The sequence below is a fragment of the Natrix helvetica genome, assembly GCF_964273705.1.
Source record: "Natrix helvetica genome assembly, chromosome: 8".
Lineage (NCBI taxonomy): Eukaryota > Metazoa > Chordata > Lepidosauria > Squamata > Natricidae > Natrix > Natrix helvetica.
Window position 1 is genome coordinate 10,749,854 of NC_138559.1, and position 16,742 is coordinate 10,766,595.

General features: G+C 39.3%; 1 protein-coding gene across 2 annotated transcripts in view; it reads left to right on the forward strand.

The window, feature by feature from the left end:
• Positions 1-2,251, forward strand: part of LOC309396029 (zinc metalloproteinase-disintegrin-like ohanin) — a 60,910-nt gene extending 58,659 nt beyond the window's left edge. For both annotated transcript variants that reach the window (XM_081960749.1, XM_081960750.1), the window contains exon 25: positions 554-2,251. In XM_081960749.1, the coding sequence (XP_081816875.1) occupies positions 554-574 (21 nt within the window). In that variant the 3' untranslated portion in view covers positions 575-2,251. The remainder of the gene's footprint in view (positions 1-553) is intronic.
• The last annotated feature ends 14,491 nt before the right edge of the window (positions 2,252-16,742 follow it).

The following is a 16,742-nucleotide window of genomic DNA, read 5'->3' on the forward strand; positions in this document are numbered from 1 at the left end:
TTATGAAGCTATCATAATCAATAAACATACGGTATATTTTTTCAAGAAAAACTAGAACAACAAAAGCAAAGCTTATTTTGGATGGGAAAAATGTATCTTCTTTATCTATTTATTGTGGCACAGTGGTTAATATGTAGGGCATATTGGCTGGAAAGCTAGCAGCCCAGGTTCGAGATCAAAGTGCCAAATGATAGGGTGATAGCTCATCCTCGTCCAGCTTTTACCAACCTAGCAGTTTTAAATGCATGTCAGTACAAGTACATAAATAGGTACCACTTTGGTGGGAAGATAACAGTGTTCCTGTTATCTTCCCTCAGCTTACAGTCATGCTGTCCACATGACCATGGAAGTGTCTTTGGACAGCACTGCCTTGAAAGAGAGATGAGTGCTGCCCCCAATCGTTGGCAATGAGTAGTGGAGTAAAATCTGCAGGACTCCTATCTGTTTATTGCCTCTGCTTTGTTTTCCACCTTTAGGACTGATGACGTGAATCCATTTATAATGCTTTGCTTTCAGTCATTTGATTTCAATATTTCTTTGCTTTTGTTTGCAGGCGCTGAAGCCCACTAAATAATCTGAGGGTATGAAACAAAACAAGAATCAGAAATAATGCAGATTATCTGATTTCAAAGAAAACCTTTTCCATTTTCTCAGTTTCCATATCTGCAAAGGACAACTGAATGCTGATTTCCTTCCACAAGTCTAATGCTTCCTCTGCAGTGGGGGAGGTCTTTTTAACTTTGGGGACAGCATCACCTGTAGTAACGATGGGAACTGATAGGAAGATCTTCAGAGTTCTTCCATTTTATCCTTGGATATCAAATGGGGAGATCCTAGTACAGTTGGCATGATTTTATGAAAAGCCAAAAGATGCATAGAACCAAAGGATGCCTCCATAGGAGATTTAAACACCCATCACTGCCAACTGTGGACCAAATCAAAATTAAAGAAATATTGTTTTGAAGTAAGTGGAAACAGAAACCGTCCTGCCTACCGAATTAATCACTTTATTCTCTTGGAGTACAAAATGACTGAGTCTTGCATAATGCCACCAGATTATTTGACATAAGCAAAGGCTGATCTCTTTGAAACTTCTCTCTACCTGTGCAAACAAAGAAGCAGAGATGACACTCAGGAACTCCAGTGCCTATGGTTTATTGCTCAAGGATTTTTCCAATGTATTCTGCCAACTTTTCCCACCAGATTCTGTTCCTATTTCCTAAGGCTACATGTGAGCTTTAGCTTAATTTCAAAAGCCATTGGCAAGTGACCCTTTCAGGCTTCTAGTAGAGATGCTTAACCCTTTCAGGGTGTTGCTTGAGAGAAAAAGGAATACTTAAAAAAATACAAGAGAGATACAGAAGTAGAATTTCTGGTCTTTTTGCCTCTGGTCAGCCTTGACCAGTTCACCTAGGACATTTGCAGTGGAGTGGTCAAGATATTGACTCTGATCATGCAATTGAAGCTCTCCCCTTTTTGCATATGTGGATTAAAAGAGGAAAGGCATTTATGGCATGGCTACAGCTTTCATCTTGGATTTTTCAATCCCCTCCCCATGGATACCCCTGAGTATAACTCTAAAGGACCAGCTGTAATCTGCAATAGGCTTTCATGCTGTCAAAAGCTTCTTCTACTGATTCTTGCAGATCAACCTTCTCATAAAGGGAAAGAGTCATGAACCATCTTCAGGAAAAGAACAAACCAAGGACCCAATCTTTAAACATTGAGCCACATATGTTCTTGAGTATTTAAAAAGAAAGTGACAGAGATAGAGACAGACATAGACATAAGATCTGATAAATCTAAATGGTAGGAGGAATTCATTATTAGCATTTGAATAGGCTGAGATCTCCTTGGAGGTCATTTTAAGTACTTTCTTTTTGTTACATTACAATTAAAAGAAACGTAAGTGCTTAGACCTTTCAAGGATAACATTTTCATTAAGCAGCCAAATAGTTTATGGGTTAAAATGATGGGAAAGGTTAGGAGGCAGGATTGCAATGTTCTTTTTTAAAAAATGTGCTACTGTTTAAAAAAAATCAGTTGTGAGACTAAGGGAGATATCGGGATAGGTGCAATAGGAGCCAAAAGATGTAATGTGATTTGAAAAAAATAGGTCAAGTAACAGAACCAAAAGTATATACGGTAATTTTGTTGAATTTTTCTTGGTATTTTTTAGTTGTGTTTTAAGTAAGGCTACTTCTGAAATCCTCCACATCTATTTTTTTCCCCGAGTTTTTAAACTTTTGAATGACTGTGTTTTTCCATTGTATTTTTGTGTGGAAGAGGAAGTGACACTATTTGCTCAGTTTTTGCTCCATTCATATTTCTCTGCCCCCCTCTTCATTTTGCACATGAAAAAAAACACTGCAAAAAGAAAGCAAACTCGATACATTTCTCCCCATCCATCCACATGGTTTTATATGTTGTTTTGCCTATTGCAAGAAGCACCCAGAATGGGAAGGAATTATGATGCACCTTCTTGGAGTACCACAAAGCTACTCTTTTGCAGTGCTTTTTACTGTTCATTTTGCTCAACAGGGGGTGCAAAGGCAGCAAAGAAACTGAGGCAACCTGTACATGTTTAGGAAATGTCATTTGAATTGAAATTTGAGAGGAGTGACATGGAGAGCTGCCTTGATTGTCGCAGCTGGTGACTTATATTTCTCAGTATGCTTACAGAATTTCTAACACACTACAAAGAAGCAGAAGCAGAGAAAAATAATGTCAGCTAAATGAATCAAAGACAGGGTGCACCTCTCCAGGTCAAAGTTGGAGATACTTTGCACATATGGAAGACATGACTGGGACAGCATAAACCTGTGATTTGAATTTTCAGCTTGAAGGCAATTGGGTCAACTTTCCAACCACGATACCAGAATAACAGAGTTGGAAGGGATCTTGGAGGCCTTCTAGTCCAAAAGTGCTATACCATTCAAGGCAATGGTTGTCCAATCTCTTCTTAAAAACCTCCAATGTTGGAGCACACACAACTTCTGGAGGCAAGTCCTTCTACTGTTTAATTGTCAGTTGGATCTCTCCTTCAATAGTTTCCATCCATTGCTTCTTGTCCTGCTTTCAGCTGCTTTGGAGAATGAATTGACCCCCCCTTCTTTGTGACAGTCTCTTAAATATCATATCACCCCTAGTTCTTCTTTTCATTAAATCTGAATCAGATTCAGACCAGAACCTGAAAGTCAAGAAAAATGGAACTGTTTAATTGAATCTGTAACTTGCAAAATGATTTGAACATGTAAAAAGCTTTTACATATATAAAAAGTCTCTTTCCCTACATTGATTCTGGAAAAAAATGTAATTCATTTTCTGAATTGAATTGAAATTAGATTTCAAGATGTTTTAAAAATAGCCTTCGGGTCTGAATAGCATCTCATGTTTTGTCAAAGAAAGTTATGTCATCTTCAGAAAGACAATAGTCAATTACAATTACAACTAATTACAACTTACAACATACTGTAAATAGCTTTCTAAGTTAGCACCTTCAAAGTAGTCAGATAAATAGATTTGACGATCTTAGAATTTTCTAAGCAGCACAACCATTGACCAAGATTTAAAAAGGCATGGAGAGGCAAACACTTGGCACAAAAGCCAACATTTCCTGATGAACAAAAGAAACACATGGGCATTTGTGAAGTGGGTGGGACATTGTTCTCCACTGCATGTCCTCTGAACCAGAAATACCCCAATTTGACATGTGGAAATCACCATAAAATGTGCCTTATCTGTATTGATTGTACCTGTTCCATCACTTCTCTTCCAGTGGCATTATTTTATTCTAGAGGAGGAGTGGGCAGGCTCTTTAAATGTCAAATGTTATTTTTTTTTAAAAAAAAGTTGAATTGCACAGTCTTAAAGATTTCAACTTTTTACATGTTCTTATATATGAATGCCATTGTAGAACACTGACATCTTGTGGATTTTGGCATACATCTAAAAGTTTGGCTGTTTTAAATTAATTAAATACATTGCCTTTTAATTTTAGGCTTCCTTGTATGCATAAATTAGTATAAATAGAGAATATTCATTTCTGTTAGGAGTGAGGGAGTATATATCCTGTCTGGGTGACAGTTATCACCAACCCTCCCTTTTCTGTGTCTAAATTTAGCAAGAAGAGAAAAGGATATTTGCATTGGCTTGAATTTAAATACAGAATTGTCCTCAATTTACAATAGTGACTGAGACCAAAATTTCCATCACTGAGTGCTGCGATCATAAAGCAAGGATGTACAAGAAGTGCTGGCTGTGAAGGGAACTCCAAAGATGTTGTAACTCCCCATTCAGAATCACTGTAACTTCAAATTGCTGAAAGAATCATTGTAAATCGAGGACTACTACAGATTTATCCATGAGATTGGATTTTCTAGTTCATAGGGATTAGAAAATTAGTGTACACTAATATACATTTCACATGCTTATCATCTTCAGAACTGAGGATTTTTAGTTGGGGAGCAGGGTGCTGGAGAAAAAGAATACTTGCAGGGGAAAAGTAGGATTATAATTCTCTTCTTGGTCTCTGTGATTCCTCTGCAGTTTCTCCTCCAGTCCTGTAAAACTGTTAGAAGCAAATGGCAAATTGCTAATCTGGTCAAACTCTTAAATTAAACCCAGATAAACTCAATGTTGCATTGAAATCTGCCTTGCAATTTATCAACTGTTTGACCATTGTAAATAAAGAAATTCTTCTGTCTCCTTTTCAGATTGCTGGTGGGTTTCTTTCAAACTTGCCTGGTTTTTTCCCCCAGTTTATTTTATTGTTGTTATTGGCAATGGGGACTTCTCTAAAAACTCAAGGAATTCTTTCCTTGACGTCTCTGCTAGAAATTAATAGAAACATGGAAAGCCATGGAGGCTGCAAAGGCAATCTGTGCAATTTTTTTTCCTTTGCACAAACACTTTTGTGTCTAGTTAAATTGTGATTTAAAATATTATGTTATTATGTAAAATATGTATTTGGAATAATACCTCTATTTAAAATGTTCTTATATAAAACTTTGCTTATAAAAATAAACATGACCATGTCTTTCTTGTTAAAATGCAAATGTTTGTGATCTGTCCCATTCCGGGATTAAAAAGAACCAGGCCAGCCTAGAACCAGATTCTTCAAGGTTCGTTTTAGTTACAGGAAAGTTCAGGTTTCCAAAGTGCCTTCACTGTTACAATTCCCCCTTTTCCAGCTCCCAAACACCCTGCCTGTTGCAATGCTACATTTTCTTCATACAGGAACGATGCATTTATCTAGTAAAAGGTGTTAAAAAGAGGTCAGCTCCTGGATACAACTTTACACTTCTCATGGAGCAGTCCAGAAGTGCTATTTTCCTGGACTACTTCTACTTCTACTGCTACTACTAGTACTATTAGTATTACTACTACCTCCTCCTCCTCCTTCCCCCTCTCCTTCTCCTCCTTCTCCTCCTTCTCCTCCTTCTAAAAAGCTTCTTGCAATACCTTCCTTTTATCATGAAAATCCCTTAAGGCAGAGGTTCCCAATCTTTTTCGGTTTGCGGCTCCCATAACACTTCGGATTTTTTCCGCGGCTCCCTTAATAGGTACATCCGATTTTTTTTAATTTTTGACTTTTTAAGGATTTGGAAATCTACTTTTTAGTTCGTTAAGGTTAAGTTAATTGAAAAATAAATTAAACACGAGCTTTAAATTCACAATTTATTGAACATCGTTTAATGATTTAAAATTATTAATGGGATGGATGGGCTTGTTGTTCGCTGCACAACTTCTCAAATATTGGATCAGAAAAATAGCTTTTGAAAAGTAACTTAACCGCCACACTAGCCCAGTGGTGGCCAACCTTTTTTTTCAACTGAGCCAAATCTCGCCAAAACCACGATTGAAATTTATTTGGAGAGCCGCTCTTGCTTAGCAACCAAAATTTTGGGCTCAATTGTGGTCATATGTTGTTTTTCTTTCTGTCTTTCATCTCTCTCTCCCACTTTCTTTCTTTTTTTCTTTTTCTTTCTCTCTCTCTCTCTGGCTCTTTGTCTCTCTCTCCCTCCCTCCCTCTCTGTCTCCCTCTGTCATTTTCTCTGGGTGTCTATCTCTCTCTCTCTCTCTTTGTATCTCTGTCTCTCTCTCCTCCTTCCCCCATCTCTGTCACTCTGTGTGTGTGGGTGTGTCTGTCTCTCACTCATTCACTTAATCACTCACTCTGTGTGTGTGTCTCTCTCTGTCTGTCTATCTTTCTCTCCCTCCCTCCCCCTCTGTGTGTGTGTGTGTGTGTGTGTGTGTCTGTCTGTCTGTCAGTCTCTCTCTGATTCCCTCTCTCACTCCCTCTCTCTGTTCCTCTCTCTGTCTGTCTGTCTCACTCACACACACACACACTATGGTCACCACAGTGTGTGTGTGTGTGAGTGAGACAGACAGACAGAGAGAGGAACAGAGAGAGGGAGTGAGAGAGGGAATCAGAGAGAGACTGACAGAGACGAATCAGAGACGTACTTTTAGCTACCTGGCAGCGGCGTTTTGCCTTGGAGGGCTCCTCAGAACTTCCCAAGACTTCGGAGGGAAGTTTACAGCCCTCCCTCGGAACGCTTCGGAGGGAAGCTTCTGCAAAGGCGAGTGGCAACAAGTCTCCCAGGCTTTAATTTGCCGAGCTGTACGCACGCGCCTGTTTTCCACGGTGTGGAGCAGCGGCGAGATTCTGCGCGGCGAGCGATGATTCCAGGGGCCATCCGGGAAGATGAGGAACGCGAGGGGGACCCTGCCCCCCCACTGATGCCCCCCGGAATCATCGCTCGCCGCCCAGAATCTCGCCGCTGCTCCACACCGTGGAAAACAGGCGCGCGCGTACAGCTCGGCAAATTTCAGCCTGGGAGACTTGTCATGCCCGGGCTTTTGCAGAAGCTTCCCTCCAAAGCCTGAGAGGGACATCAGCGTTAGACCCAGCGGGGGCAGGTATTAATTGAATATTTCGCAGCGCCCTTATGACGATAGCGCGGCTCCCCAGGGAGCCGCAGCGCACACTTTGGGAATCACTGCCTTAAGAGCTTTCCAACTACCCAATGTTCTGGAAAAATATAAAGACCTTTTGAAAAGTCAGGCTGTAAGAAAGAATTGGAAGAATTTAATTTCAGGAGCAAAACCTTTGGTTTTGCCATATAATCAATTGGTGCCTGAAAGATCAATCCTGTAGCTATAACACACCAAATCTTAGCAGTAAACTGGGAAGACCACTTCTGTGAAAACTTTAATGGGGATTCTGATGTAATCACATATTGTTGCAGAAAATGACAGACTTAGACTTCTCATGATACAGGAAGAGTTTATTTGGCAGCCAGGTTCAGAAAGCTAGCCCATGGCTAACATTGCAAATTCTGAACAACCTTCAATATCGAAGCACATGTTCTTATACATTCTCAAAGGCAGCGCAACACGGAAATACTTATCTCATTTCTTATTGGTTATTTTGGGAGGAAAACCTTATAAGTAGATGGGGGTCTTACTTCTCCTTTTGTTACAGGTATGGACTACGTGTCATTAACGAACTTTATTTGAACCTTGTGGTTTGGACATAGGGACGTTGGTTAGAACATCTTGTGGTTGAAGGCTGACGACATTTTCCTGTCCCTTTAAGCAAGCTTCTAACTCTCCCTTTTATGCCACGCCTTCATTCTTATATTTTAATCCATATTTTATTCTACTTTAATATAGGATTCTCTCTCATGGTGACCTCCTGGATTGGGAGGTTAGGGCATTGGCTTTATTCTGCTTAGAACAAAAGCTATCAATAAACAGAAAACCAAAGTTTCTGTCAGGTTTTGGCGGGAAGATTTTTGAGGAGAGAGCTGAGGGAGGAAGAGGCAGGAAAAAGGAGAGAAAAGGAATCTGTCCAGTTTTTTAAATTGTTTTATCAATGTATGAAATACAAAGAAAAATTAAAATAGGAAATTAAGAGAAGGACAAAGAGAGAGGGCAAGAAAAGATGAGGTAAAAGGGAAGAAAGAAAAAGGCATTGACTTCGGACTCTTTTTAACACAGTACAAGATAACCACATTACAGCCTTTTTAGTTTTAGACATTATTATACAAAGTAACCATTTCTATAACAACAAATCTACCTAATCAGCATAACCAAAGTCAAAGTTACAATTTGCTTTGATTACAAGCACAACATCCGGGAGTGATAGCCAAATAAAAAACATAATCAAGTATATTCTTCTCTTTCAATAGAACAACCAATGTAACCATTTCTGCTTCCTCTTCCTTGCTGTGAATATAATTTCTATATTTCTAGTTCTAGTTCTCGCCGCCTGCAAAGGACCTCCCCACCTTCCGGAGCCTGTGACAGTAGAAATCACTGTGCGGCAGTTGCAAACTGCTGCACGGTGTTTTCTTGCCACGTGCGCGGCCGCACACCTTACCAAAAATCAGGACTTTTTAAGAACGCTGTGGGACGCGGGACAAATTATTAAAAAGCGGGACTGTCCCGCCAAAAGCGGGACGTCTGGTCACCTTATTCAAAGAACCGGAAAATGCCACCTCTAGCTGCCCCCAGATTGGGGTCGGAATGGGAATTTTGCAGTATCCTTTCCCTGGAGCGGGAAAGGAATGGAGATTTTGCAGTATCCTTCCCCCACCAAGCCACACCCACAGAATTGGTAGTAAAAACAATCGAATTTCACCACTGGTTTTACTTATCTGACTGTTCCCTCTCTTTGCCCAGTCTCTCAAGGTCTTTCCCACATACCATTACCATTTTTAATTCAAAGGGCAATGCCAAATCTATGTCCTCTGTCTGGAAATATATCTGCCATTAATATCAATTTGATTCAGTTAGAATTTTCAAAACCAAAGTTAGTACTATCTAATAAAAATTAGAAATGGCATCTCTTCCCATCCTCTTGGATCTTATCTGACACATCATCGGTACAAAGTCTGTAAAAGAGGTTTTGGCATCAGAAACGCAAATCTAACTCTCTTTACGTTATCAAAATCCACTCTTCTGTAGGGCTCCATTTATCTTATTACTCACAAAATCTTCTTGCCAAATAAGACGGAAGAACTATCAAACATTGTTACTGACATATAGATAACAAATAAATTGCGTTGTGTTTAAGGATGCAGTTGAGAGTCATGAACAGTAGATGTCAGGATTGTTCCAAATATAAAGAACTTTTTTTAAAAAAATAGCATCCAAAAATCTAAATCTTTATACAGTAACTGATGTCTCTAACTTTTTAGGTACAGTGGAAACATTGCCTAAACAATCATCTTATTTAAAAAGTAAAAAATGTAGGAATCTGCAATTAGGGAATTTGCTCCTTTTGGAATTCAGACAATCTTTATTAGGAGTCAGCACTTGGAATTTGGGACTGGAAGGGACCTTTGAGATCTTCTAGTCCAATCCTCCGGCCAAGGCAAGAGACTTTATAGTATCATGGACAAATGAATGTCCAGTCTTTTCTTGAAAACCTCCATAGATGGAGCATCCACAGCTTCTAGAGTCAAGCCATCTCTGATTAATTGTTCTCACTAGGACAAAATTTCTCCTTAATTCTAGGTTGGATCTCTCTTTAAGTCAGCCAATCTTAATACAGCTTGAAAGCTAAGTAGGGCTGATTTAAAAAAAAAAACTACTTGGGTAAGAAGCCATCAGGGGAAGAGTAGGAGTGGGGGTTGGGGGTTCCAGTTCTGGTCACTTCATTCACATATTTACCTTTCAGTTAAAAGCTAGTAAGAAAACACCAGGCTCCAGTATCCAACAAATCTATACCTATCTCTACACGTAAGATGGTGCTTTGGATACATTTTAAAACCATAGGTGTGTCTTGAATTTACTTATTTTGAAGGGTTTCAAGAATATTAAGCTTTGAAAAAGAGCAAATTTGGGAGCTATAGAGTAGCCGAATACCCTAGCTTGGAAAATCTTGCAACCTGCAGAGTTATAATGGTCTCTGTCTAAGTAAGTAAAAGTTACAGTATTTGAGGAGGTACTATGTGCAACACTTCCCCAATAAAATAAATGAGTATCCCAGGACAGAGAAGAATGGAACTAAACTTCAAGACATTTATAAGTGCACACTAACTTAAATTGAGTCCCATTTGCTTACCATCTGTGAACATTATGATAGTGTAGAGCCAGACTGGAAGAGCTGCTGAGTCCAGATACCCGATTTCTCTAGACACCCAGGCTGGTCCCCACTACACAGTCAATCGCCAGGTGTCTCAATGTCCCATCGTTCTGGACATCCACTGGCCCAGCTCAGGTCACCTCCAATGTCCACTGGAGTATCTGGCCTCGCTCTGGTCACTGGCTGGCCCATTCGCCTTGGTCACCTCGCCTCCACCTTCTCCACCTCTTCTTCCCTCAACGGAAGCTCCAGGGCTATTCTCACTAAAAATTCCAACTCTTCCATTTCTAACCTTGTCTGAGATAAAATGTTCCCTTCACCTTTTGGGATTCCAGTCAACTCTCCCATCAAAAAATCTTCCCGCCCAAAACCTGACAGAATTATTCTATGAGGGTAATTGGAGTGATCTAAATTTAATGACTTAATCAGAGTTAGTTGGGATTTTAATGGTCCGAAAGAGAACTTTAAAGCATATGTCTCTTAAGAGGAAGTTTTAAAAAATGATCTATTAGAGTGTTTTCATTTTAGAAATGTTTTTAAAGAAAAGCTTCGTGTTTTACAATGGATGTGGGGGGGGGGGGAAGTATTTTTTCCTTTTATGGCTAAAGAATTTGAAAGAATACAGTGAATCTTGTTAATACAAATAGCAATAATTCATACAGAGTATTAAGTTCAGATAGAAATATAGAAATTATTTTCACAGCAAGGAAGATGAAGCAGAAATGGTTAAATTGGTTGTTCTATTGAAAGAGAAGAATATACTTGATTATGTTTTTTATTTGGCTATCACTCCCGGATGTGGTGCTTGTAATGAAAGCAAATTGTAACTTTGACTTTGGTTATGCTGATTAGGTAGATTTGTTGTTATAGAAATGGCTACTTTGTATAATAATGTCTAAAACTAAAAAGGCTGCAATGTGGTTATCGTGTACTGTGTTAAAAAGGGTCCGAAGTCAATGCCTTTTTCTTTCTTCCCTTGTACCTCATGTTTTCTTGCCCTCTCTCTTTGTCCTTCTCTTAATTTCCTATTTTAATTTTTCTTTGTATTTCATACATTGATAAAACAATTTAAAAAACTGGACAGATTCCCTTTCTCTCCTTTTTCCTGCCTTTTCTTCCCTCAGCCAAACCACCAGGGATCCCCCCCATCACATTAGGCAAACATTAAAACTTTGGTTTTCTGTTTATTGATAGCTTTTGTTCTAAGCAGAATAAAGCCAATGCCCTAACCTCCCAATCCAGGAGGTCACCATGAGAGAGAATCCCATATTAAAGTAGAATAAAATATGGATTAAAATATAAGAATGAAGGCGTGGCATAAAAGGGAGAGTTAGAAGCTTGCTTAAAGGGACAAGAAAATGTCATAAGCCTTCAACCACAAGATGTTCTAACCAATGTCCCTATGTCCAAACCACAAGGTTCAAATAAAGTTCGTTAATGACATGTAGTCCATACCTGTAACCTGTTTTTAAAAAGAACATTGTATTGCTTTATGCAATCCTGCCTCCTAACCTTTCCCATCATTTTAACCCATAAACTATTTGGCTGCTTAATGAAAATGTTATCCTTGAAAGGTCTAAGCACTTAAGTTTCTTTTAATTGTAATGTAACAAAAAGAAAGTACTTAAAATGACCTCCAAGGAGATCTCAGCCTATTCAAATGCTAATAATGAATTCCTCCTACCATTTAGATTTATCAGATCTTCATGTCTATGTCTTTCTCTATCTCTGTCACTTTCTTTTTAAATACTCAAGAACATATGTGGCTCCATGTTTAACGATTGGGTCCTTGGTTGGTTCTTTTCCTGAAGATGGTTCATGACTCTTTCCCTTTATGAGAAGGTTGATCTGCAAGAATCAGTAGAAGAAGCTTTTGACAGCATGAAAGCCTATTGCAGATTACAGCTGGTCCTTTAGAGTTATACTCAGGGGTATCCATGGGAGGGGATAGAACAATCCAAAATGAAAGCTGTAGCCATGCCATAAATGCCCTTCCTCTTTTAATGCACATAAGCAAAAAGGGGAGAACTTCAATTGCATGATCAGAGTCAATATCTTGACCACTCCACTGCAAATGTCCTAGGTAAACTGGTCAAGGCTGACCAGAGGCAAAAAGGACCAGGAATTCTACTTCTGTATCTCTCTTGTATTTTTTTAAGTATTCCTTTTTCTCTCAAGCAACACCCTGAAAGGGTTAAGCATCTCTACTAGAAGCCAGAAAGGGTCACTTGCCAATGGCTTTTGAAATTAAGCTAAAGCTCACATGTAGCCTTAGGAAATAGGAACAGAATCTGGTGGGAAAAGTTGGCAGAATACATTGGAAAATCCTTGAGCAATAAACCATAGGCACTGGAGTTCCTGAGTGTCATCTCTGCTTCTTTGTTTGCACAGGTAGAGAGAAGTTTCAAAGAGATCAGCCTTCACTTATGTCAAAGAATCTGGTGGCATTATGCAAGACTCAGTCATTTTGTACTCCAAGAGAATAAAGTGATTAATTCGGTAGGCAGGACGGTTTCTGTTTCCACTTACTTCAAGCATCAAAACAATATTTCTTTAATTTTGATTTGGTCCACAGTTGGCAGTGATGGGTGTTTAAATCTCCTATGGAGGCATCCTTTGTTTCTATGCATCTTTTGGCTCAGTTCACAATTCACAAATCATGCCAACTGTACTAGGATCTCCCCATTTGATATCCAAGGATATAATGGAAGAACTCTGAAGATCTTCCTATCAGTTCCCATCTTTACTACAGATGATGCTGTCCCCAAAGTTAAAAAGACCTCCCCCACTGCATAAGAAGCATTAGACTTGTGGAAGGAAATCAGCATTGCAGATATGGAAACTGAGAAAATGGCAGGAGCTGGGCAAGGATGAGCTATCACCCTATTACATGGCACTTCAATCTTGAACCTGGGCTGCCAGCTTACCAGCCAATAAGCTCAACATCTTAACCACAGTGCCACAATAAATAGGCAAAGAAGATAATTTTTTCCCATCCAAAATAAGCTTTGCTTTTGTTGTTTTGATTTTTTTTTCTGAAAAAAATATATTGTATGTTTATTGATTATGATAGCTTCAGACTGATCAAATTGATGATTATCCTTTTGACGGGAATCACCAGGAGAATTTATACCCAACAGGGCCAATTTGCACCATCCATCAAAGTCCCCAAGGTGCTTTATTTTAGGAATTAACAGCCAAACAAAGGACAAATATATCTACTTCCATTTGTCCACATATAACATCTTCATCCTACAAAGGCAGTTTCTCTAAACTAAATTATTTGACTTTGGAAATGTTAGCTTAGATGACACAATTCCCTTTGTACTGTTCTTGTTAATGATCCATATATCAAAGATCATATGTTGCCATTTCCAGTTATGGCACTTTTCTATCCAAATGTAATCTTGCCACGTGAGAACAAAGTATAGCCTCTCAGTCTTTTTACTTCTACCGGTTAAAAAGTCATAACTATTTAACATCTTTATCATTTTTGTATTTCCATAGAGCATCTGCCTTTTACCTAGAGGAAGAGGAGCTGATTTAGACTGAAGGTGAGAAGAAGGAGCTGGATGTATTCTTTTTGTCTGTAAGAGAAATGTCAGGTTATTTATGTTAAATATTAACCAGCCATTTAGTTTAGTTTATGTTGAGTATATTATTGTTAAACTGCCTTTTGCAAACAGTCAAGAGTCCCTGGTTGATTCAGTAGTTTATAACCGTAACAAGTAAACAAATAAGATACAAAATAATGTTTACATCGAATTACTCTTGCTCACTTACTTAACACTTGCCTGCACCAGGTTTGTATGGAAAGTTGAGGGTCATGTTTGAAAATTGAACTGATAAAGGGTCATTTTTTGAACTGTTATGGATAAAAATAGAATGCTTAAGTACCAATTTTGTTTCTTAATATTGCCCACCTATCCCCCCCCCAAAAGAGGGCCAAGTATTTTGCTCCAGGACATTCTGAGTAGAATTTGGCAGCTGCAACATTGATTCTGGCAGGTTATTTTTAATCTCGTTAACTCTTAGTGCACTCCTGATCTAAAACTTGGTTGTAAAGAAAAATCGCTTCAAGGAATATAGATGTTATTATGAAAATTTACATTTCAAGAAATGAGCCAGCTTCTGACTAATGTCCATGTTCTGGTAACATTCTTAAATAATTGATCTGCAAGAAACTTCAGAATATGTGTTTAAAGCAATTTCGTTGATTACAAAAAGTGGAATTCACTGCTTGAAAGTCAATTGATTGATGAAGGGTTACAAGTTTTGCACTAAGATTGGAAGGCTTCAGTTTTCTTATGGAAAGTTGTTTCTTTGAAAAAGGAACTTTCAAGGATAAAATCTGGAAAGTGAGTATTTCTGGGCCCCCTAAATTCTTACATGAAGTAAGGGAGTATTTTATTAATGGAACATGTTCCATTTCTTCCCATTAAAACTGAAGTTTGGACAAAGCTTGCATGGGAATACTATCACTATGTTACCGGACAAAAGAGCAAAAGAGAAGAATTGGAGGGTGAAGTTAAATGCATTATCAGTTTTAGAGTCCCTACATTGTCACAAGAGTCCTAAATCCAGACCTCCTTAAATTCTGTTGACCCTTATATAGGGACAATTTAGTGTTGACCATTAGTTGACTAGATTCTTGTGTGTAGGTTTGAATAGATCTTCTATGCTCCAACTTTATGAATGATCCTGTTTCTTCAAATGCCAACTAGCACTTGACTTTGAAATGTATCTTCTGAGACTGATGGACAACTTCAAAGTTAGCCACATGCAGAAGTTTACATCTTCCTCATAGTTTTATGTATCTTTCCATTTGTACCTGATGCTCCCAGGAACATGAGAGGGGTTCAGTTCCCTTACTGGCAAGAAAAGTTACTATCCCATCCCCCACCCCCGCTTAGAGTACAGAAAAAGCAATCATTTCCCTTCCATTTCCCTTTCTTCTTCACTGTATTGTTCTCCATCAATTGCTGTTCTAATTTTGAAAGCTTCTCATTTGGCAAGGGCAACCCCATTTTTTCATACTTTCTAAAAAAATCAGTCTAAATCTGTAGAAACTGAAGTGGATCAAATTTTGGTGAATCATCAAAAGAAAAACCAAAGTTTTTGGTTGGATGCAATAGTCTTTAAAGCAGTAAGAATCTGAAAAAGGAAACCAAAGAGAACACCTTACCTTGAGATGGAAAAACCACTAAGCAGATAGCTAACAAGAGAACTTGGATCATTTTGGAGCCTAGATTTGGTTGGCAGTCAGGGGATCTCTTTCTGATTTCAAGCAAGTGAATGCCAACCTGAGCTCTTCTCATGTTGACCTTTATATGAGAAGGTGTTTGTTAAAGGATTTGCACAAATTTTAAGTTGTAACAATAGTATGGGAGGGCAGGTTTCCAACCAGCTTAGTATCAACAGTGATATCTAGAAGGGTTTTTTGAAGGCTGTCGTTAAAGGAGGGGATTAACTGGTCACAGCAGAGCTCTCTCTGGCCTGCATGTTAATACAACTAAATTTGGGTGCCCTTGTGTACAGGGAGGTTATGCGCGGGTGTGCCGCACATATAATGCAATGCACGACCCCCCAGCGGGCATGCGCGCATGACAGGAACTCCCCCCCCCAGGTTCCAAGGGCTTTATAGGAGCCTGGGAAGGGTGAAAACAGCCCCCCCCCCCAGGCCCTCCAGAGGCTTCCCTGAAGCCTCTGGAACGCAAAAAAACCAGCCCTATGGGCAAACTGGAAATTCGGGAACGGACTTCCGGTTTGCTTGTAGGGCCATTTTTAGTCCTCTGGAGCCTTCAGGGACCTTCAGGAGGCTTCCTGAGGTCAAATGAAGGAAAAGTTCCAAGGTGCAAAAACTTCAGAACTGGCTTTGCTTCTTCTGTGCTTATGTGGAATGAGAAACATCCCATTCAGTTTATTTGCTCATAAACAATGAGAAGAATTTGGAAAGATTATTTAGAAGCAGAGTCACCCAATGAAATTCCATCCTAAAAGAATTAGACACACCAAAAAATCATATAATTACACTTTGGAATTTGTCACTGTGAGAGTTGGCATTGGCAACTAGGTTGTCTGGCTTTATAGAACATAGAATCATAGGGCAGCAGTCCTATGAAGTCCTCCAGTCCAACCCCCTGCTCAAAACAGGAGACTTTATACCAGAGATGGTGAATGTTTTTTGGCTTGGGTGCCAAAAGTGTGTGCGCAACAGTGTGTGTGCATGCTCACACCCATAATGCAATGCTCTTCCCCACACATATTCGTGCACAACTCTACCTCACACTCCCCCACCACATGCGTGCAGGCCTCACTGAAGCCAGACTTCCGGTAGGCCCATTGGACCATTTTTTGCCCTCCCCAAGCTTCAGGAAAGCCTCCGGAGCCTGTGGATGGCGAAAACATATCCCCCGCACCCCGGAAGGCCAAAAATCAGCTGGCCAGTGCATACATGGGCTCAGCTTGTGTGTCCTCAAATATGGCTCTGCATGCCATCTGTGTCACATGTGCAATAGGTTCACCATCACAGATTTATACCATCCCAGTCAAAGAAAAAATATTTATTCTAATCATCCTGCAAAGGAACCTGTTTGACAAAACGAAGACATTAAAATCCTTATTGATATTTTACTGCTCTGCT